The sequence below is a fragment of the Sminthopsis crassicaudata genome, chromosome 2 (genome assembly GCF_048593235.1).
Source record: "Sminthopsis crassicaudata isolate SCR6 chromosome 2, ASM4859323v1, whole genome shotgun sequence".
In the NCBI taxonomy this organism is placed as follows: domain Eukaryota; kingdom Metazoa; phylum Chordata; class Mammalia; order Dasyuromorphia; family Dasyuridae; genus Sminthopsis; species Sminthopsis crassicaudata.
In genome coordinates, this window is record NC_133618.1 from 330,328,674 (window position 1) to 330,352,887 (window position 24,214).

Below are 24,214 nucleotides of genomic sequence, written 5' to 3' on the forward strand. Positions count from 1 at the left end.
TATTTAATATATGCATCTAATGTTTCTAATGCAAATATATTTCTTGTTTTAGCATATTCTTTCCCAACTAAGGGATTTCAGGGACCAACTACAATCTTTGGAAGACAGTATCAAGCATTCCATAGAGAGTTCAGACCTCCAGAAAGAAGATGATCCAGAATCCCTCCTGGTATAATTAAATATGATATCTTTCTAAGGGCTTAAATCATTCTAAAATGTGTCAGTTTATTTCCCTACTTTGGTAAAATTTGATTCCTATTTGGAATGAAAGAGCTTAATTTATATATTTATATATTTGAATAGTATGAATTTGAATACATATGACCACCTCAAAATGATTTTCAACAAAGCTTAAGAAATAATAGTTGATGATTACTTATTAATCATTCAACAAACTCAGTTAACTGGAATAATGTACAACCAGAGCTAACCGAATGGGTTATCATACATATATCTATATCTACATCTATAGATATGGATACAGATATGCACATACATAATACAATGCATATATAAGCATAAAAATGTTTATAATAGGAGAGTACCTATATATAAAAATTCTTGATGCTTTTGTTTTCTGGTAAGATGCTTTTTTCAATTCAAGTCAAAGTACATTAAGTACATTATTTCAAAAATATTCAAAATTTTGATTCAAAAATATTCAAAATATTGATTTAAAATATTTTAAATATTTCAAAAAACAGAGCTACTGGCTAGCCAAATGGGAACTCTAGTGAAAAGTACTAATCTATTTCTTATGATACATTGAGGTCCCATAAAGTATCACATTATTCAAATTTGAATTGCTTATTTTCAGTGGACTGTATCAATTCATTAATTAAATCTGACAAAAGGTGTGCATGTACTTTACTCAAAGCCTCCCTCTACAAAGAACAGGAAGCAAGTATATTTTCTTAAGCTCTTCTTCCAGTCTTCTCATTAGAATTAATTATACAATATTCAGATTTGTTTTGTCTTTGTCTTTGTAATCATTGTGTATGTTATTTTACTGGCTTACTTCATTCTATATCAATTTCACCATTAACTAATAGGAACTGATAACTTCCTAAATTTTTCTCCTCAAATTATTTTTTTGGAAGCAAACTTTGTTAAAAATCATAAAATGTATCAGTCTCCCTACTGAGATCATTGTTTTGTTATAAACAATTGAAGTTTTGTGTGAGATTTCAGCCTCTGGGTCATGATTCTAAGCTTGGATTCTCGTTGCCAAGGATTGTAGAATGGTGTGAATAAGTGGTACAATGCAAAAAACCCTACATTGAAAGTCAGACAATCTGTCTTTCAATCTAGGTTCTGCTGTTATTCCTTCCACATCTAAACCTCTGAACCTATGTTGAAAGCAAAGGACTTGGACTTGAGAGCATAAATTTAAAGCTGGAAGAGAACTTAATGGTCACTGAATCCAGCTAGGGAAACTGACACCCAAAGAAGTTAAATGATTTTCCCAGAATTTGAACCCAGGACCCATGATTCCAAAACCACTCTTCTTTTTCATTGTATCTGAGTATAGATACATAGATAGTTATGGATATATTTATACAGATATATGCATATATGTTTTGTGTATATACATATATATTCTGAATTCAGATCTATATGTGTGTATATGTATTCATGCATATACAAAAATATAATGTATATATATATACATATTATATATAAATTCTTGATGCTTTTATTTTCTAGCAGGATGCTTCTTTCTATCCAAGTTGAATATATTAAAATATATTTAAGAAATTAATTATTAAATTATTTCAAAAATGAATATTTCAAAAAATATTGACTATTTAAATATTATTTCCAAATTAAGTTCAAAGATTATTAAATTAATTCAACAATTAACTGAGATTTTTGGTTGTATTTTGCTTCATCCAAGTTTTATTACATTAATCCTCATGATATTCTGTAGGTTTTTAAAAGGTCATTTTAAATGGTCCATGGCTAATCTAAAACATATGATTGCTAATTCCATGTTGAAGGTAAATTTTCTAGAGCGTTTGATTTTTTATTCTCAATATGTAATGTTAAATTATACTAAAAAGACAATAGGAATATAAAGAGGGGCCCAAAGGTAATTTTTTCAATTGACATAGCTGCTTTAGAATGCATTGAGAGTCATGCCAAGCAAAATAAATTTCATTCATGCCAAGGCCAAGGAGTTATTAATTTTGTATTTTGGGAGCTTAAAGTCATTTAAAAAATGCTTCACTCAACCAATGATACACCTATTTTCTTTTTTTTATCTTCTTTTCCTTTCTCCTTCTCCCTCTCTCCCTCACCCCATTTCTGTCTCTTCTCCTTACCCCCTCTCCCATTCTCCTCTCCCCCTCTCTTTCCCTCTTCTTCACCCTTTCTCTCTCTCTTCCTCTCCCTTTCTCTCTCAGTCTCCCAGATCAGACATGCATCAGCCACTTAGAGACTCAATCCCACTATCAATCAGTAGTTTTGACCTACTCTGATTCTGACTTGAGCCCCTTCATCCCTCATTGGTGGCCTTCCAATTTCAGGAGTTCACCATATTGATGAAAGAAGTATCGTAGATGTTGGTTCATTGTTATCACTTTTGCAGCTCAGGACTCCCAGGATCAGGCTATCCGCCAGCCTCACCCTCATAACAGAGATAATGGGCATATGACACATGTAGTTATTATCTTTTCAACATTTGCTTCATCCTGTGTATCCTGTGTGATAATGGCTAAAGTTCCTTTTAATTCTAAAATTGTAAAACATTTAAATGCCTGATCAAGAAGGGAAAAAAATTCCTGAAATTTAATTATGATTTTATTTTGTTCTCCTCTCCTCCTCTTTGAACAGAATGACATGTTAGAATTAACAGCACTCTCTCCTGATGTGGAACATTTGAATGAAGTGAGCTTTAAACTGCCACTTAGTGACATAGATATAAAGACACTGCAAAATCTCAATCGAAGGTGGAGTCAAGCAACTGCCACAGCATTGGAGAAATGCAGGTTAGAAAACTACATCAATCCCATACTGTATACATTTAAAAAAAAATTAATGGGTCACCCTTTGTAATGTCCTTTTTGCATGATTCTATTTAACTTATAGTGAAATTCAGGGAACTGGATTCAATGAAAAATTCCTTCAAAAATGTGAAAAGTGGATACGGTTTTTGGAGAAAATAGAAGAGTGTCTGAAAATGAAGCAGGCTGGAAGACTTGAGGATCTTCTAGAGCAGCAAAAAACATTTGAGGTAAGGTCAGCAAACCTATTTGCCTCCCATATCTTACCAAAAAAAAAGAGATAATTTTTAGAAGCAAATATCTCAGAATTGGGTAAAAGTGCTTCATTTTTTATAGTATATTTTTCTTGGGGTCAAATCTACATTTTTGTTGTTCATTTCAATTATGTCTGACTCTTTGTGACCCTATTTGAGGTTTTCTTGGCAGAAAGTGGTTTGCCATTTCTTTTTCCTTCTCTCTTCTTCCTTCTTTTTACAGAGGAGAAAACTGAGGCAAACAGGATTGAGTGACATGTTTGGTCACAGAGCTAATAAGTGTCTATGGTCAGATTTGAACTCATGTCTATGTGACTCCAGGCCCAGCACTCCATTGAGTTCTAGATCTACGTTAGACATATAGGAAATGGCCTTACCTTAAAGAAGGTCCCAAAGCCATGTTCTTCAACAAAGTTATTTAAATGTTGAAATGTATTCTACATCTTCTGCAAAGGATCAGTGTGACCCAACAACAGCTTTGCAAATAAAGTTAGTAAACCTGCCATTTTTGCAAAGTTTAAATAGTACTTAAAGGAACTCAACCTTCAGTCCTTTGGATTTAATTAAAGCAGAGGTGAAATCATTTATATTTGTCCAGTTACAAACATCCCTTAAAATGCTGAAGAACCCTGATATATTTCCATGCTAGGAGTTTCAGGACGTCATCCCTCAAACTCTTGACCTGAAGTTAAACCACATTCAGAAATCTAGGATTCAAGGATCTGAATTTATCAGTGAAGTATGTGGTAGCACTTTTTTCAGTTAAACATTAAAAATTAATTTAAAGTTGAGAACTTTTACATTAAGAAGATCTCTAAATCAGAATTTTTTAAAATCCCATTTGTATTTTGATATTTTGGAGGACTTTGCATCAGATCATCATTTATTCAGATTTATTTACTAAAATTACACTGATCTTTTTTTGATGCTAAGATTTTTTTCCAGTTAAATTTACTAAGCATTTTAAATTTGTTTTTAATTTTAAAAATAGCTTTTTATTTTCAAAATACATATAAAGATAGTTTTCAACATTCACCCTTGCAAAACACGTTTCAAATTTTTCTCTCCCTCCTTCCCACTTCCTTTCCCTAGATAGCAAGCAATCCAATATAGGTTAAACATGTGCAATTTTTCTATACATATTTCCACATTTATTATGCTGCACAAGAAAAATCAGCTCAAAAAGGAAAAATAAAAAGGGGGGGGGTGAAGCAAGCAAACAACAACAACAAAAGATCAAAATACGATGTTGTGATCCATATTCAGTCCCCATAGCCCTCTTTCCAGATGCAGATGGCACTCTCCAGTCACAAGTCCTTGGAATTGGCCTGAATCACCTTATTGTTGAATAGAGCTCATCCATCACAGTTGATCATTACATAATCTTGTTGCTATGTACAATGTTCTCTTGGTTCCACTCACTTCACTTAGCATCAGTTCATGTTAGTCTCTCTAGGCTTTTCTGAAATCATCCTGCACACCATTTCTCACAGAATAAAATATTTTATTACATTTGAATACTGTAACTTATTCAGCCATTTCCCTGCTGGTGGGCATCCACTGATTTTCCAATTCCTACTGCAAAAAGGACTTTACAAATATTTTTGCACATGTAGGTCCTTTCCTTTTTTGTGATTTCTTTGGGATACTGACCCAATAGAGTCACTGTTGGATCAAAGGGTATGCACAATTTGATAGTCTTTTGGACATAGTTCCAAATTGCTCTTCAGAATGGTTGGATCAATTCACAAGTCCATCAGCAATGTATTAGTATCCCAGTTTTCCCACATCCTCTCCAACATTTATCATTTTCTTTTTCTGTCATTATTAAGGCTCTTTAAAGCAAAATTACTTTACAATGCTCTTTTGTACCATATGTCAGATTTTAACATAAAGTACAGATGAATCAATAAACAAATCATTGAAGTATCAAAGTTTATGGTTTTGTTTATATTCTTTTAAAAGAGATCTTGAACAGACTTTCCCAATAAGGTAGCTAGATTGCACAGACTTAGAGTTAGGAACACCTGAGTTCAAATCCTGCCTCAGTCACTTACTAGCTGAGTGACCCCAGACAAGTCACTTAACCCTATTTGCTTTGGTTTACTCATCTGTAAAATGAGCTAAGGAGGAAATGGTAAACCATTCCAGTATCTTTTCCAAGAAAACCCCAAGAAATACAACTAATTGGAAAAAAAAGATCATCTTTATTAGCTGTTTTTATTAAGTGAAAAGAAACAGCCATAGATTTCCTGACACAATTTCATTCCCCCCTCCCCACCCCCACCCCAATGTAACTTGATTGGTCCCAGCTGTCTGATCTATGAAAATAAAAAGTCCCAATCTCTTGTACTTGTTGCCTCTCAGACTTGATATGTGTCCAAGACTACACAAGTTTTGCTTCTGATGACTGATTAATCAGGCACATTTCCAGATGGAGACAAGCTAAATCATGTCCAAAAAATCTCTGCCAATATATGCTTTGTTGCAGATCCTTGCTGTATTAGAGCAAAATAAACCTTTTCCTTTGTTAAATGTTCAGTAACATGTACGAGTACTTCATTTCATCCCAACATCAAACTTTAAAATGATGCAAATTTTAGAGCTAAGCCTACACATGGTGGTGTGGGGCAGGGTGGGGATGGGGGGGGGGGGAAGAATCTCCATGGTAAATTGAACTCGTTTAAAAATGCCATCTACAGTCTACAAGGATACAAATGTGTAAGAGTGATTAGAACACCACCTCAATGGAGAAGTTTAAGGAAATGAAGAGGTTTGTTTTAAAGAAGGAAAAAACATATTTATAGTATTACCTTATTCCCATCAGATTGGCATAAATGACTGAAGACAATAAGATTGAACAGTTGATAGGAATGCAGGGAAATAAGCATTCATCACAAGTTGCCAATAGGATTCATTGTGAGCTCTGGACTTAACTAATGAGAGACTTGGATTCTAATTCCATCTCTAATTTACTAGCCACGTGATCATAAACAAATCACTCAACCAATCCAAATTTCAGCTTCTTTATCTGTAAAATGAAGATGATAGCGCCTGTAGTACCTACCCCCTCAAATTCAGGAGGAATTCAACAAATATTATATAAATATCTATTTGTTCAAAGCACTGTACTAGGTGTTGGGTATACAAAAATAATTCCTGTTTTTAATTACCTTTTATTCTACTGGGGAATACGGTATATATAATATGCACAAAGTATCTCATGAGAAAATGTATATAAAATATTTTGCAAATTTTTAAATCCTATAAAATATCATTTATAAACTTTACTATTAGATTATTAGTGAGAGTATAAGTGTGTACAAAATTCTTAGAAGATCATTCTGGAAATATATAAGAAAAATTATACAGCTGACTATATATTATCTATTGTAAAATGATCCTACTGCTGGCAACTGTATTCTAAGGACGTTATCAAAAGGAAAAAAGGACTTATCTGTTTAAAAAAAAAAAAAAAAAAAAAAGTAAAAACACTTTATTTTATGTAGCCTTCCCCAAAGGAAAAGCCAGAGGATCATTGAAAAAATACTGGATACCAAGTATAATGGGTAACAGCGAAAAACTAGTCAAATAAAGTATGGTATATCAATGGGATAGAATACTTATTGTGCTGCAATAAAAAAAGAAAACAAAAATGAATAATACAAAGAAACATGGAAAGAGATTATGTAATGTAACATAAAGATGGCTAAATTAGACTAGCACACATTGATTATATCCTTAAAAACATTAGCAACTAAATAAATACTTAGGCAGAAAGGAAATTAGGAGTCATCAGGCAAATCAATTATTTTACTTTTATTATAATGAATGCTATTTTTTTCTTCTATTATGAATAACATGTAAATTTTTAAGTATTCATGGATTTATTTGATTTCAATTTGATATTATGAATTGATGATATCAATTTTATATTTATTTGGATATTAAATTTAATAATATATTATCAGATAGTATGACATTTGATATTATTGATTTAAAATATCAAATTAATAATTACTATTTTCAAAGTATTAAACAAAATATAGTTTCAAATTTAAAAAATGAATTACACTGACTCATTTCATATTTGGAAATATTTGCAGATGTTGCAAGCTGAAATTTCTGTAAATCAACCAATTGCCGATTATTTTGTCATCCAGTCACTCCAACTTCTGGATTCACCAGAAATAGAGAAGAGGTAAAGTACTTCTTGATATGTAATGAGTAATGACAGTAATTCAGCAGATAAAGAACTTCCACCTAAGTGAATCTTAATGAAGTTAGGGTCTAAATATCATTATAGGAAGGGCTCTGTGGTAGTGGATATCACAGTTTTATATGTAAAACTAGGTTCTCCTTACTCTTTTGTAATTGTTAAAGTTTCTATAGCACTTTTCATATGAGTATGTGGAGTATATATCTTTAGATAAAATAGTTCTATGGAACTTCAATTGTACTTATCAAAAATCTCTTTGTATTCTGAGGTTTTTCCCATAGCACCTTTATGAAGTGCTACATAGAATATCAGTGTAACTATTAAAAAGCAAATATAATGAGTCCTTCAATGTTATTTGTAATGGGGTCCACCTAATTTATTCTGGTCAGAGCATCCTCCTTAGAATATGCATAAAGCTAAGCTGAGCTTTTTGGGCCACTTCTAGATATCTATGTGTCTCTTGCTAAAGAATTTAGGGATCACACAAAAGATTAACCACTGAGCCACTGCTTATTTGGTAGATTTTAAAAAGATAGCTTAAAGTCTCTTTTTCTTCTCTCTTCCCATTTTCTGAGCATATGGAGACTGAGACTCTCCTTTGGACTTCAGTAGGGATTGGTAGTCCTACTGAACCTATAGTAATTCCAAATGTCTCAGGTCCATGAAGTAGGTTTCCAAGGCTGAAAGCACCTATCTCAGAATCATTATTTAGTCATCTGTGCTCTGAGAAATAACCAAAATCATTTAAATTCCTGAGATCCAGTTGTGTAGCTATCACCATGTATACTTCATGGGATACTTTCTAGACAACAAATTATGAGGACTTCCCTACATATATAGATGTCAAGATAAACCCAAACATCTCCTCCTGTTCATTTTTTTAAAATTGTGTTTGATACTAAGATTTTTCAGATTTATGTAAATAAATAAGAGATAGTATGCTCCAATGGATAGAGTGTTTGGCTTAGAATGAAGACGACCTGATTCCTAATCTCACTTTTGACCCTGCAACATATCATTTAACTATGTGTTAACTTGTGTGTGACTCAAGCAACTTCACAGGGCTTATAGACCAAGTCAAACTTGTTGAGATCTTTGCCTAGCCACATAAGAAATCCCAGCTTCAGTTATCACAGTTATTAGTTGCCTTTCAAGTGGGGAAATCAAGTCAAGTTAAGATATATTCTGACGATTCTCAATGAATATTCTGTGTTTCCTAAGAACGGAATTTGTTGTGAAACTCACAATGTTGAAAGAGCGGTGGCAAGATGCTACCCGAAGGGCTCAGCAAAGGAAGATCACCATCAATGAACAAGTGAAAGAATGGCGACGCTTCACTGCTTCTCTACAAAATATGACCCACTTCCTCTCTGATACTGACCATTTCCTGTCTGCGGTTAAGAGCAGAGACTCTTATACTCTTTGCCAGATCAGAAGTCTTATTCATGATTTCAAGGTATTGCTCATAGAATGTGTTTTGTGGGGCATTAATAGGTTTGGGTTTGCAATAGGTAGTTTTTAAAAATTATTTCTTTATATTTTCAAGTATCCCAAGGAATAAAGTAAACTGTGCTTAAACCATAATAAATTAAACCAATAATACATTTTAATTGAACCAAATATTTCTTAAATATACTAGGGTCTTTTAAAAGTCAACCTAATGTTTGGACTATAAAAAGCAAAATAAGATCTTAAACAAAAAGATTCTTAACTAGTTGGGTAAAATCAATCAACCAGAAAGTAAACATTTATTAAGTGTTTACTACCAGCCAGGCATTGTGCTAAGTGTCAGGAACACAAAGAAAAGCAAGAAAGTCTCAACTTCCAAAACGATTCTGGAACTTTATATATGAACACATTTTTAAACTTATATTTAACCTATATTCTTTCACTTTCCAACATATCCTTTGGGGGTTTTTTCTTCTCCTCTATTTCAGGTAAATTATTCTTTGTTTAACAAAATATACCTATCCCAACTTTGAGTTAGGAGCTGGCTACCACTTAGACCAGAATAATCAGAGATCATTGACACCTCTGATCCTATGCCTGTGGTGTTACTTCATTGAATTTCTAATAATCCCTGAATTGAGTACTCTTCCAACTCTTTATTCTATGAAGGCTATTTTTAATTACTCTGGATTTTTTCAGACTGTAATTGGAATTTTCCTTTTGTAAACTCCATGAAGGCAGCAACTGTCTTTTTCTTAATTTTGTAATTTAAGAGCTTAACATAATACCTGGTACTTAACATTTAATAATGCTTGTTGCCTGCCTACCTAATCTTTCTGGTCAGATCTAATGTTGAAATGAAAAGAATTCTTGTAAGGGATATATACTTGGGAATTTGCTCCCTTCTTGGTCATGTATATTAAATGATTACTATGATGAGGAAATGTAATATTCATGCACACACCCATCTCCTATATATTAGAGCTGTTGAAAATTAAGAACAGTTCAAAGAGGCAGGTTCTCACCCAATCATAGAAATTCTGGGCATGGCATAGATATAAATGAGAGATTCTCAAGCTTTTTGGTCTTAGGACCAAACTTAATAACTCTTTTTTTTCCCCTTCTTTTATTTTATTATAGTTTTTTATTGACAGAACATATGCATGGGTAATTTTTACAACACTGTCCCTTACACTTACTTCTGTTCCAACTTTTTCCCTTCCCTCCCTGTACCCCCTCCCCTAGATGACAGGCAGTCTCAAAAATGTTAAACATGTTAAAATATACCTTAGATACAATATATGTGTGCAGATCCGTACAGTTCTCTTATTGCACAAGAAAAATTGGATTCAGAAGGTAAAAATAATCTGGGAAGAAAAACAAAAATACAAGTAGTCCATATTCATTTCCCAATGTTCCTTCTCTGGGTGTAACTGATTCTGTCCATCATTGATCAATTGGAACTGAATTGGATCTTCTCTTTCTCAAAGATATCCACTTCCATCAAAATACATCTTAATACAGTATTGTTGTTGAAGTGTATAATGATCTCCTGGTTCTGCTCATTTCACTTAGCATCACAAACTTATAACTCCTCTACATTCTTAAAAATTACAAAAAAACCCAAAGAACTTTTGTATATGTGGCTTGCATCTATTGATATGTCATATCAGAAATAAAGCTTGGTGTTCTTAAAATATTTATTCATTTAAAATAACAATCATAAGTCAACTACATGATAAAATAACATTTTAATGAAAAAAAAAAGATTTTCCAAAACAAAAATTTAGTGAGAAGAGTTGCCTTGTTTTACATATTTTTTCAAATTTATTTAGCATCTGTCTTAATAGAAGACAGTTGTAGTCTATTTGATTCTGCATTTAACATGTTAGATTGTTTTAGTTGAAACACATGAAGAAATTCTTTTCTCATACAGATAATTAGTTGAAAAATTTGAAGAAAAATGTAAAAAGGAAAAACATCTTAATGTTATCATGAAAATAGTTTTGATCTCATAGTTCTCTTGAACTCAAGGACCCCAAGAAATCTGAGAACCCAGTTAGAGAATCACTGATTCACAAAAATCATTTTTTTGCTTTTTAGAATAAAGAAATAATTCTTCAAAGACGGCAAATTACCTGTGAACTCACTTTAGAAGCTGGGAGAAGGTTATTGGCCATAGCTGACCCAGAGACCAAAGATTTCATTGACAGAGAAATTAAAAAATTGCAGGATACCTGGAGAAATTGCCAGCTTCAAGTAGCTGAGAAAACTAAAGGATTCCAAAGTACCATAGAGGTAAACAGTTCAATTATTATTTTTTAAAATCTGCAATATTCAAGTACATTTCATTTCCTTTTTACTCTATGATATCTTAGGAATTATACTTTGGATCAATAACTTCATAGATATGTTATTGTCTCGACAAGTTCAGATTTTAACTCGTCTCGTTCTTAGGACTTTTTTTCCATGTAGTTTACTAATACAGTTGAAATTGTTTCTTTTGTTTCTTGAAGTGCCTATTTGTTCAACTGTTTGTCTGTTGTCTCCTTCCCATGTCACATAGCTATCAGAAATATCTCTAATAGCAACTTCATAAATCATTTTTGGTACAATGCTGCAGCTTATTTATGCCTATTTTATGTAGCTCTTTGATATATTTGTCTTTTTAATTTTTCTGAGATCATGATATTCCATGATATAGCTATGGGTTACCTGGGGGAATTTACCAGTGCTTTCAATTCATTCTAATCTCAATTTTGAGCATGTCATCTAAGATAAACATATCACCAGATTAATTTAAAGGAAAGGTTGCCCATTTAGAGTTTGATAGCTGTATGTCAGCCTATGTTCAGATAAATATTTTAAATCTGACTTGTTTTTTAGGAATGGTTTTAAAAGCTTAATAATAATAATAATAATAGCTAGCATTTATATAATGCTTTAAAATTTGCAAAGTACTTTATAAATATTACTTCATTTAATATTATTGTGGACTTCACTTAAGAGGCTTTGTAGTGTTCTAAAACCTGATGCCAAAAGGGCCGTGTCATCCATGAATAGGAACACTGGGAAGACTTCAATATTAAAAAACACATTTTCCTTTATATTTGATCCTTTTAAGGAAAATCTCCCTGACATTGGGAAAGATACTCTTAATAAAAATACCTTTTGTAAATAGTTATGACTTTAGTTAGCACCTTGCTTGATGTCAGGACTCAGCAGATGAGTTTTGTTTAACAAAGTTATTTCTTTAGTTGTGTCCAAAATAGAGTGTTTTGTATGATCTTGATGCATGTGTGAGAGGCAACTTGTCTGTTGAGACAGAAATTATACATTATATTCTACCAAAAGAAACTTTTTCTTAAAATTAATAAATAAATGAGATCTTATAACCTCTCTAATCAGTTATGTAACTATAATGAAGTTATATATCTACAGAAAAATACCATCAACAGTTTGTTTCCGTCTCATTTTCTTTAAGGATATTCTTATTAAATTAAGAGGTCTGGATAAATAGATCCGAGAATCATCTGATAGAGATAATAATTGTATATGTGGGAGCTATTGAGACTGTCAAGGGAAATTGTATTGAGAGAGAAGAGTACAAAGAACAGTGCCTTGAGAAATGACCTATATTTACTATTCTTTATATTCTAATAAGATAGTTTGTTCCTCTTATCTTACCCCCACCATTGTAGACTTCTTGAGCAGTCATTTATGCAAAATAGTGAGCTTCTTCTCCTTAGCTTTTCTGTTGTGTATTTATTGTTCTCTCTTTTATTTCTCCTGTCAAAACCAATAAGACAGAATAAAATCCTCTGTCTCTGTGATCACTGAAATCATCAAAATTCTGAAAGGACAATTGTGGTTTCTCTCCCTGTTAGAATGTAAAGAAATTCTTCATCATTTTTTAGGACTCTCAAATTAGTGAAATTATTTGTTTCTAGTTTTCTCTTGACTCTTGTGTTTACACTATAAAATTTCTAATAAGCTCTGACTTTTCATTAGGCATGCTTAAAGTCTCCTATTTTATTAAAGGCCTTACCAAAAAACAAACAAACAAACAAAAAAACACCATATAGGCTATACCTTGTTCTATGGGATAAGTTCATCCTTAGTCTTGGTGGCCCAATGAGGGTTTTGGCTTTTCTTCTTCTACAATTACCAACAATAAGTAGGCCATGGCCTCCCCCTAGGTAATTGGTGCTGAGATTCTCTGGTCACCCAGTCCTAAATCCAGGATTCTTTTCTTAACAAGAGTTCTCTTTACTGAGAATCTGTGAAGTTTTGGGGGTTTTTTTAAACTTTTTTTTTTTTTAATACTTTGATAACTATATTTCCACTGGTTTCATTTATAATAACAAGTAATATGTGTGTGTAAACATACATTTTTACATTTTTGTCAAGAAACCCCAAATGAGGTCACAAAAAAATCAGACATGACTGAAAAATGACTGAAGAATAGCAACAATACATATTTTAGGCATTTTAAAACATTATGAGTAAAGGCTCCATAAGTTTCACTTGTCTGACAAGAGGTCCATGACACACACAAAAAAAATCACTGTGAACTACCCTTTACCACAATTCCTTTCTTATTGCTGTCCTCTGAGAATTGCCATGTTTTTTAATTTTTATGCCTGTTATAGTTTCTATGTCTTTTCCCTTAGATTTGATGGCCTCTTAGTTCCTTTTCAGCTTCATCTCTGTGATCCCTGGAGGCCAGCTGTCACCTTTCAGAGCTCTCTGTATAATTGTCTATAGCATAGTCTTGTTTCCTTTTCTAATTTGCTATGTACTTGAAAATCTGATAACTGATTCTCCTAGAATCCTATAATATATATATATATATATATATAGTATACAGTATAAAAGTGGTCAGGAGGAAAGAACCGATTCAGGAGTCAGTAGTTTTGTTCTTCAGTTATTTCTGTAGTTACTTATGACTCTTCACAACTGCATTTGTGATTTTCTTGGCAAAAATACTGATTTCCTTCTCTAGCTCATTTTGCAGATGAGGAAACTGAGGCAGAAAGAATTAAATTACTTTCCCAGGATTATACAGATAGTGTCTAAGGCTAGTTTTGAATTCTAAGAAGGGCACTCTATCCAATGTTGCCACTTCTGTTACTCTGTTACTATTAATTTAGGCATAGTTACTCCCCATTTCCTCATGTATAAAATGAGAAAGTTAGAATCTAAGATACCACTGAACTCCAGCTCTGTGAATCCATAACATTGGTTTATTTGTTTTGCTTTAATTCTGGATAGTCTTTTTTTTTGTAGTTCATTTTTTACTTCTTTTCTATGTTTCTGATATTTAAGTTTCCAGTTTTCCAAGTTCTAGATAAGAAATGTCTTTATTTGACTGGATTGTCAACTCAAATTGTATCAGCATTATATATTGTTAACCCTGAGCATGTTACCTTATTATATTTCAGGACACCCAGGAAGAAGAAAATGTTTCCCTCATCCATCTGTAGAAATTCTGCCATCAACAAATATTTAGGGCTCAATTTGGGTGCATTGTTCACCAAATTTTCCCTAAGTCCCCTTCCCTCAGCTAAAATAATCTGTGCCTCCTCAAATTTCTCATAACACATCCTGAACCTCCCTCCCCCTTACAATTATTGCATTCTCCCTTGAACCATACACATCTCCCCTGTATCTCTACTACATTGTATTTTAAATATAATCCAACATATATAATTCACAAATGGTCTTAGCTCCCTCCTTCTTTAAATTGTAAATTGTTTAAGATCAAAAATTGGGTTTTTGTATGTTTTATAAAACACATTTAATACCCTCCCCCCCAAAAAAAGGGCACAAAATGAATGAATTCCCTCATTAACTAGGCTATTCATGATCTCTCTTTATAATGTTTTTCAAACAGACCTGGGATCGATGTGAAAAGCAAATCAAGGAACTGGAAAGTCGATTGCAGACTTTAAAAGCAAAAATTAAAAATCCTCTCCCAGAACCATATGAAGAGCTCTATAAAGAAAAGGAACTGATTAAGGTATTGAAATAGAAGTAATTTTACAGAATAATTTCTGAGATGTTCTCTAAGTCTTGGATATGCTTGATTCTGCCCTCCTGTCTTCTTCATACAGCAGACTTTCCTTGTTTTATTAAAAAATATTCACCTTCCTAACATGATACTTTGATCTCTATAGAAATTAAAATCTTAATGCATTTGAAGATTAATGCATGCAGATGACATTTTTTAAAAGAATAGAAATCAATTTTTACTAACCCTAAGAATTTGAGCATTTTATTCAACTGATCCCCCAAAGCAAAAGAAGTCTTTGAGTTTATTCTGAAAGTTGTTCCTTTATCACAAACTTTGGCTCTAAAGTAAGAAGAGAAAAAGGACACTTTTTTAAAATGATTTTTTTTCTCCAGGAGGCCATTTTTTTTTTTTTTTTTTCCTATTGAGCAAAGCACTTCCACACTCACAAAACTGACTAGACTGGATTCACCTGCCTTAATATCTCAGTGAAAATTCTAGGACTGATAGTTGTTTGGTGTGGAGACAGAGAAAGCAAATCATGTGGGTAGAAAAATGGACCAATTAGAATGGGGTTCACTATCAGTCATTTGATATGCAGTAGGCAAGAAGAATCATTAAAAACATTCCTTCTTTTCAATTTCTCAACTGTGTGGTAAGACCAGATTCAAAGGTTTATGAGTGGCCCTAGACCAAACAATGAAAAGAAAATAGGAACACTAATATCTGTCATACTTTGGATAAAATTAGAAGACATTTACTTAGTAGTCCTTCTCCAGAAGAGCAGTTTATGGGATATGAAGTTTTTACTTCTAATTTCACAGTGCTACAATTCCATGACTTCCTATGCTATTTGAGGTAGATGAGGCAGCAAGCTTAAAAATGGGAAGGATTTAATGAAGGAAAGAAAAGGGGGAACCCCATTTCTCGGCACATAGATAGTAAGATAATTCCATGAGGCGCAGCGTCCCCTGTAAATGAATTTACAGGACTGAAAACCTAGATTGATAAATAAAAGGTTTATTGTAGGAATTTGGAAGTAAAGCTCAGTTAGAAAGACGCCAGGGCCAGAAGTGACCGCTGGGTGGGCAGGAACCCTTACATGGCTGGAAGGGTACCATGTGTTGGTTGGGAGGGCTCCTGCAAAGAGAGGGCTTGGGCTCGTTTCTTTTATACCTACAAGATGATGGGCGGTACCCCCCAAGTTCTTGGCAGGCTTTTCAGTTAGCTCAGATCAGGTGAGGGTTGGGGGAAGCTGAGCTGTGATAGTGGGGCTGGGCCCAGATATTCAAAGGGTGCCTTTGACCAGGATTTGTGAATCAAGGTCAGCCTGGGTTGGGCAATTAAAAAGGAATCTTAAAGGGACCTCAACCCCCATCAGATTGAATAGGGGGTTTTGAATTCTACCCAAAATTTTACACAGTTAAGAGTCCTGGCAGCCTTTCTCCCTGCCATAATGATAAATTCATTACATTCAAGAATCTACATATATGATTTAGAACAATTTTTTTTCTAAATACCAACGCTTTTTCCCTCAATGGTGCTTACCAAATAACTGGAGGAATCACAAAATATAGTTAGCTGGTTATTTCCCCTCCCCCCAAAAGCATTTAATTCATTACCAAAAAAAAAAAAAAAAAAAAAAAGTGTTTTGGTTCTTTGGCTTATTCAAGCCATCAATCCATCCCTTTTATTAGTATGGATAACTGAGTAAAACTCTTGAATTTTTCTGCTTGTAACTATTCACCAAAATCAATCAACAGACATTTAATAGTAAACTCCTCCTAAGTGCTAGGCCTTATGCTAAGCATCTGGGATAGTAGGCAAAAAACAGTCCCGGTCCTCAAGGATTTGATGGGAAAGGATTTTTGTTGTTGTTATTGAGTTAATGTTCAATTCTCTATGATTAAAGTTTTCTGGACAGATATTGGAGAAATTAGCCATTTTCTTCTCCATTGTATGCATTTTACATACAAGAGATAAAGAGGGCTAATTGATTTGCCTCAGGGTTACAGTTAGTAAGTGTGTGAGACCTAGTAAGACATCTTCCTAAGGTCCTGTACTCTATCCACTGTGTATCACCTGGCTGTCCCCCACTGGGGGAAATGGCATATAAACAAACCACAAACTAGTAAGCTCAGGCTTTTTTTAAACTGATGGATATCTAAAGACATCTCTTTAAGCAGGATGTGAACACCCCTATCTCCTGAACAGAATTTGAACTGACTTATTAGTTGGTTTTTTGCTCTGTCTATAAAATGATGCAGCTACTTTAGTACTTAGCCCACTATTTATTCCCATCTTCTTCTCAAGAGTTGAAAAAATGAGAACACATGTTAAAGTATTTAAGAAATAAGAGCTGCTAAATAAAGAGTTTTCATGGTTTTTCTCCCAATGAAAGACTTGCCTCTTAAAAGCAGCCTAAAAATGCCAATAATTTTGTTGTTATTGTTCAGACGTGTGATTTCTCTTCATTTCATGATGAACTCCCAAAAGGAAGCTCTCTAAATCATTCTCTTTTTGGAAGGAGTAATTGGAATTAATAATTTGTCCAGGGTCACCTAGCTAGAAAGTATTAAGTGTCTGAAGTCAAATTCGAACTCAGGTTCTCCTAACTATAGGACTGTGTCATCTAGCTGCTTTCAAATCTTTCTTTAATTTATAATCTTAGTTGTCTGGGAGCACTGAAAATTTAGTTGACTGGCCTAGTCAGACACCTCGTATGTGTCTGAGGCAGAATTTGAACCCAGATCTTCTTACTGAATACTACTTCTACTAATTAAGCCAGGCTAGATATAAATAAATGTTAACTAAAATAACCCTTTCGCTTTTGCATATCAACAGCTTTCTCTTCATTCATGCATGTTTTCTTTAAGATTTCAGTTGACTGGAATCCAGCTCCATAAAATGTAAAAAGCAGACCTGTGTTTTGACCAGTTCAGTTTACCTAATTTAACTTCCTTGTCTGTCTTATTTTATAGAAAAACAAAAAGTTTCCTTCTGACAAAAAAACATTGCATTAGTAAATATAGCATTGTGAATAGAATACTAGATTTGGAGTCTTAGGCAGAGTTCAAATATTGTCTTATTAGCTGTGTGACTCTGGGCAATTCTTTGAATTTCTCTCTCAACCTGTTTCCTCATCTATAACAATAAGGTTAATAATAGCGTACCTCTCAGGGTTTTTGTGAGGAGCAAAAGAGATAATATTTGTAAAGGGGTTTACAGATGTAAATAACTATATAAATATACCTAATCCCTTTTTTCTCCAGACCTATTATGACCAAATGTTGAATAAATTGTTTTGTTTTGTTTTTTTTCCCATTATGAACTTGGATACTATTTGTTTCCAGAATTAATGAAAATATAGTTCCCCTTTTAACATAAGGGAGTCTAGTAACTTTCTTCTAGTGTGGCAAGAGTACATCTCCGGAATTTTGTAGACTGGGAAGCCACACTCTAAAGAAATTCTTGCTGTGTGTGACAGAGGTCAAAAAAAAAAAAAAATGTTTTAATCAAACGGAACTTTAAAAATATTATTCCCTGTAATAAAACTAAACTGATACTTGGATTTTATTTTCCAGTAGAGACAGTATAAAACTGTCCCTCTTCTATTCCAAAAGGATTAAACACTCAGAGAAAGAAGAGATTTGCTTAGAAAAGGTATATAAAAAAAGTCTGGGCAACCGGAAACCCGAGGCTCCAGCCACGAATTCCTTAGCCTTAAGCTCCCTCCCTCTTTCCCCTCCCCCAAATCCAATCAAAGGATTAGCCTACAGGTTTGGAAGCCACTGTACTTTGGGCTGAAGGCTTTCCCCCTTTCCTCCTCCTTCCCCTTCCCTTCCTCTTCTCTTGTGTTTAAATGCAGGAACTGGAGAACTCCTTGGCAAATTGGGCTCAGAACTTGAAGGAAGTTAATATCATGAAGGGAGACATAAGCCGGTACATTCTGGTGGAAGATGTGATGGTTTTGAAGGAGCAAATAGACCATTTGCACAGACAATGGGAGGAGCTCTGTTTAAGAGTAAGTCACTTCATTGTGGGGCATGCCTGTTCAGGGGGTTATTGAAATGTCTCCTAAAGTCTGACCAAGTCGAAAGAAGCTTGATTTCTTTGAATCTGGAAGCTGTTTCAAGAAAAGAATAAGCAGGCTGTTGTTTCTTAAGTGGGGAGCTAGACAGTTTGGTAAAGTTGACCCTTTGTTTGGAAGGCTTCTGGCTGTAGCTTTGCTCACTCTTAATGATCTAAAGAAAATCGCTTGGAGAAAATGCACCAGTGGGAAGCCACGGGTAGTTGATTGCTCTATCTTGAGAAGATAAAAAAGAAAAATGTGGAAAATTTATGGTGGGTGTAAAAAGGGAAGAAGGGGGTCTTTTTCTCAGGCAACAGTTTTGCAGGAGAGTTCAGGCCGATCCCCCAGAATGGAGAAGATGAGTTTAACTCATTTAGGACTATGAAGCCAATTGGAAAGTTTTCCATTTATTTGTGATCCTTCGGTGTAAATTTAAATTAAAAACCCTTTAAGAAGAAATGTTGAAAGCCATCTTTAATAAATCTGAGTGCCTAACCTTTACTTACTAATGAAATTTTTAAAGTTATTAGCATGTTGTATCTGTTTGTCTTTAAGTCAGATATGGAAGGAATTAAAGAAACCAAATATACTTAATTTTAGTTTAAGAATTACAGACTGATGTTACTAATGTATACTAATGTAATAAAAACCTGTTCTCTGGTGTTCTGGAGATTAAGCAAATAATATTTAACTGTAAAAATTCTTTTGTCTGATTTTCTGTAGTGGAAGAAAGAAATTTATTTTAACCTGGGAGGACCTTCAGAGACTAAAATCATAAAATGTTTTCATTTCTTTGTTTTGCTTTGAAATTCAATTTTGATTGTATTAAAAGAGAAAATATATTAAAATCCATAAAGATCATTTTTAAAATGGTTGCTCTTTGTAGGGAATGGTGAATCTGAAAACTAGATGACCTAATGCTGCTAATGGTAAAAGTAATGGAATCAATACGCCACAATCGAACAGATGTGTTCACTGAATGGTTCCTTGATTCATCTTGTGCAAAAAAACCAAACCAAAGCAAAACAAAACAAAAGCCCCAAAGATTTATAGCCAAAATGTCATTGGTAAATTTGCACACTTAAGATTCTGGATAAAAGCCATGTTTTTCAGGAATGAAATTTCTAGCAGGACTTTTATGATTTTATTTACATCTAGGCTTAATAATTATATTAATAATAATTAATAATACAGCAGAGTAGCACTTTATAGTTTTTGTGTCATCATTTTAAATTACCATTGCTTTCCAGTACTTAAAATTAATATTGCCTTTATAGCCTTTAATAATCTCACTGCAACTATTTAAATCTTTTCTAGATTGATCTCATATCACTTTCCTTCACCCACTCCAAGGTTTGCTTTACCAAAAACAAAAGATTCCTTCTTCCCACATGGATCTCCATGCCTATTTTCTGTTTACATTTTCTCCCTCTGTCCTCCCAGCCTCTAAGAACAGATCCTGTTTTAGTTTTTTGGTTACCAGAGTGACTAAACCAGAGTTTAGTAAATGTTTGTTGAATCCAATGTCTGTGAATCAGATAATGTGTAACCTGCCTGCCCAACTCAAAAGCTGAGTCATACAAAGTCATTTTGTCATTTTTTTTTTGAAGTTTATTTGAGTTTTTTACATTTGGACGCCTCCAGAAAGCTGTAGAGCAGTGGTCCTCAAACTTTTTAAATAGGGGGCTAGTTCACTGTCCCTCCGACTGTGGGAGGGCCGGACTACCGTAAAAACAAAAACTCACACTCTGTCTCCAACCCTCAGCCCATTTGCCATGACCCGGTGGGCCTCATAAACATCCTCAGCAGCGGCATCTGGCCCTAGGACAGTAGTTGGAGAACCCCTGCTGTAGAGTGTGTAACTATTTCACTTTTTTAGAAATAGAATTTTTACTCTGCTAGTGGCATAGCATTATCCGAATATTATGAATATTCATGTCCTCCTTAATTTTTCTGTTCAGACTAACATTCCCAGAAAGTTGTTGCAACTGCCTTTATTTGTTTTAAATTGGATGGCCATAATCAATTCAAACTTAACATGTCTAAAGCAGAACTTGTTTTTTTTCCTCCTATTCTTTTTCCTGTTCTGAATTTCCCTCTCAAGGACCTTCTGGCCACCCAGGTTAATAATCTTGATGCATTCCTCAACTCCTCACTTGTTAAATCTGTTGCCAAGTCTTGACCTTTCTACTTTCTAATCACTTGCTATTATATTTACCACTCTAGTTTAGGCCCATCCTTTATTCTTGCATTACATTCTTACCTAACGATGTCTCCAGGCTCAGGTGTCTCTCCACTCCAATTAATCATCTCCTCAGCTATCAAAAGGGATTTTCTTCTAAAGTGCAATTCTGACTATGTCACCTCTCTCTCTCTCTCTCTCTCTCTCTCTCTCTCTCTCTCTCTCTCTCTCTCTCTCTGTCTCTGTCTCTGTCTCTGTCTCTGTCTCTGTCTCTGTCTCTCTCTCTGTGTCTCTCTCTCTCTCTCTGTCTCTGTCTCTGTCTCTGTCTCTCTCTCTGTCTCTCTCTCTCTCTCTCTCTCTGTCTCTGTCTGTCTCTTTCCCTCTCTGTCTTAGTCTCTGTCTCTCTCTTTCTCTTTGAAAAAATTCTTATTAATCCCTATTTTGTATAGGATTAAGTAAAAAATTCTGTTTGGTAGGCCCCCCTCACCTCACTTTCTTCAGATTCCTACAAGTCTTAGCTCTGTCCTTTCCTCTCCCCTAGCTACTAGTTACTTCACCTCTGACACTACCTTCCACATATATATATATATATATATATATGTATATATATATATATATATATATGAGAGAGCTCTTCATGTGCTGGAACTGTATTTTTTTTCCCCTTTCTTTATATCTCCACCTTGGCACATAATAGTTTGGTAAATGTTTTTGGTTGGTTAATGGATGAGTTAATACTTATTTTGTAGCTTCCTTAGAACTTTGAAATATTTACTGAATTGAATACTAAATTTCTGCCTACAATAGATTCATGCTCTCTGTTTCTTTTCTGAGTTTATAAGCTGTCTTGTTTTTTGTGTTTTCCATAGTATCTAAAAGCCAGTTAGGAGGCACAGTGCCAGTGCCAGTCCTGCAGGCAAAGTCTTCCTGAGTTGAAATCTGGCCTCAGACACATAGTAGCTTTGTGATCGAGGCCAAGACACTTTGCCTGGGAAAGTCAACTCCATTAGCCTCAATTTTCTTACCTGTAAAATTAACTAGAGAAGGAAATGGTAAAGCACTTCAGTGTTTCCACCAAGAAAACTCAATGAAGTCGCGAAGAGTTGGACACTGAACCAAAAAAAAAAAAAAATTGTTAGGCAGTTTTCCTACACATCAGACTTAGATTTACCTCTTTGAAACTTTTGGTTCTAAAGCTTGGAGCCAAATAGAAGTCTGTCTAATCCCTTCTCCAGATGACAAGCTTTCAAAATTAGAGGGAGTCACTAAAACGTTATGCCTTGTATTGAAATTAAATTAAATGCAAATGGTTACTAAGTTTAGTGTATTATATTTGCTGTTCTATATTGAATTTTTAATAAAGCATCAGAATTTTTTGAGGGAATACCTTGAAATAAACTTTAGCATACTTTTTGAGGACTTTAAAATCTTTAGACTTTAAGAACACTGGAAGGAAGAAAGTGAAAAAAGACATAAAAGAAGTAGGAAGTTAAGGAGAGGGGTCTCAAAAGGTTTTAATAACAAATAGTAATAAAATAGTAAGGGAGAAGGGCAGATCAGGTGAAGAGGGGATGAAGTAAGGTTTTAGTCTCATTGAATTTGAAATTAGGACCACACATATAGTACATAATATTCTGACATAAACAAGAATTTCTCACTTGATCTAGCCTTTTCTGATACCTTTGCATAACAAATCTGGGTTGGATCTTAAAATACCAAATAATTCTGGCCATTGCCAAAATAGGTCCATGGGCTTTATGACTTAAAGAGGAATCCTATTTAGGATTCAGGAGTAAAAGGAAAAAAAAAAAAAAAGAGGGGAATTTGGCTACTGTTTGATATACATTATTTAGCTTTTTAGCATCTACTGGAACCGTATTTATTCATTCATTCGTTTGTTTATTCTGGAGGGATAAATGACTAGCCCAGGTTCATACAGCTATTATATGTGTGATGTTAGATTTGAATTCAGGTCCTCCTGACTCCAGGCCAACACTATCTACTGCCCAGCTTAGCTGCCCATCTTCCCCACTGTATTTATGATAAAAACCTGTATATGATATGATATGCAGGTTTTTTCCTGAGCTGAGTGCTTTGTTAAGTTTTATTTTGCAAACAATTTCCAAAGGATTTCCTTTCCCCAAATTTTTCAAAGTGAGCATTGACCTGGTTGAGCATTGCTCTGGTGTTTTAATAAAGGAAAATGCAGAGCCTTAGGTCAACAAAGATAATTTTTTTGGTGGTAGTTGTTGATCATATGTTTATGGTTACTTCAGCCTCTGGAAGTCTTACAAAGCACTGAGTGAATATTAGCCTAACTATCATTTAAAGAAATAGATAGCTTTCTTTTCTTGGTCATAACTTAATTTGAATATTGTTGGTTATCTGGTTTCCTTTTGAGGAACTTAATGCTCAATGAATCTTCCTCTTCAGGTTTCACTGCGTAAACAAGAGATCGAGGAGAGGCTCAATTCCTGGATTGTGTTCAATGAAAAGAATAAAGACTTATGTGCATGGCTTGTTCAGATGGAAAATAAAGTTCTGCAGACAGCAGACATTAGTATTGAAGAAATGATTGAAAGATTACAGAAGGTAAATTAGGAAGCAAGTTTGAATAATAGGATTTTAGCTTTTGGAGAACTCTTTCTAAGGCTGGACAAAATAAAGTATTTATTAAGTATCTACTGTGTACCAAGCATAGTGCCAAGGCCAGTATGTCTAATGGGGTAAAGAAAATGTAAGTAACTTTACAAATAAGAAATACACAGGGTAAATGTGGGACATTTTCAGAGGGAGGGTTTTAATATTATGAGGGTGGGGTTGGGAGGTTACAGGAAATCTGGAAAGACTTCTTACAGAAAGTGAGACATAAAAGAAATCAGAAAACATTTAATTCTTTGAATTAGGAGGCTGGACTCAAGAAATATTTTTTTCTAAGAATAAAGCTATAATTTATAGACACATTTTCAATTAGATGGCAGTGGATTAAACAAAAACTGGAAAATAAATTTTCCTTAATT

The 24,214-nt window shown here is 33.9% G+C and overlaps 1 protein-coding gene across 5 annotated transcripts in view; it reads left to right on the plus strand.

Moving 5' to 3' along the window:
* SYNE2 (spectrin repeat containing nuclear envelope protein 2) overlaps nucleotides 1-24,214 on the plus strand; it is a 385,421-nt gene that overhangs the window by 314,685 nt on the left and 46,522 nt on the right. For all 5 annotated transcript variants that reach the window (XM_074290333.1, XM_074290335.1, XM_074290334.1 and 2 more), the window contains 9 exons: nucleotides 53-169; nucleotides 2,836-2,990; nucleotides 3,091-3,235; nucleotides 7,366-7,460; nucleotides 8,700-8,934; nucleotides 11,031-11,225; nucleotides 14,824-14,949; nucleotides 18,809-18,964; nucleotides 23,628-23,786. In XM_074290333.1, coding sequence (XP_074146434.1) covers nucleotides 53-169; nucleotides 2,836-2,990; nucleotides 3,091-3,235; nucleotides 7,366-7,460; nucleotides 8,700-8,934; nucleotides 11,031-11,225; nucleotides 14,824-14,949; nucleotides 18,809-18,964; nucleotides 23,628-23,786 — 1,383 coding nt within the window. The remainder of the gene's footprint in view (nucleotides 1-52; nucleotides 170-2,835; nucleotides 2,991-3,090; nucleotides 3,236-7,365; nucleotides 7,461-8,699; nucleotides 8,935-11,030; nucleotides 11,226-14,823; nucleotides 14,950-18,808; nucleotides 18,965-23,627; nucleotides 23,787-24,214) is intronic.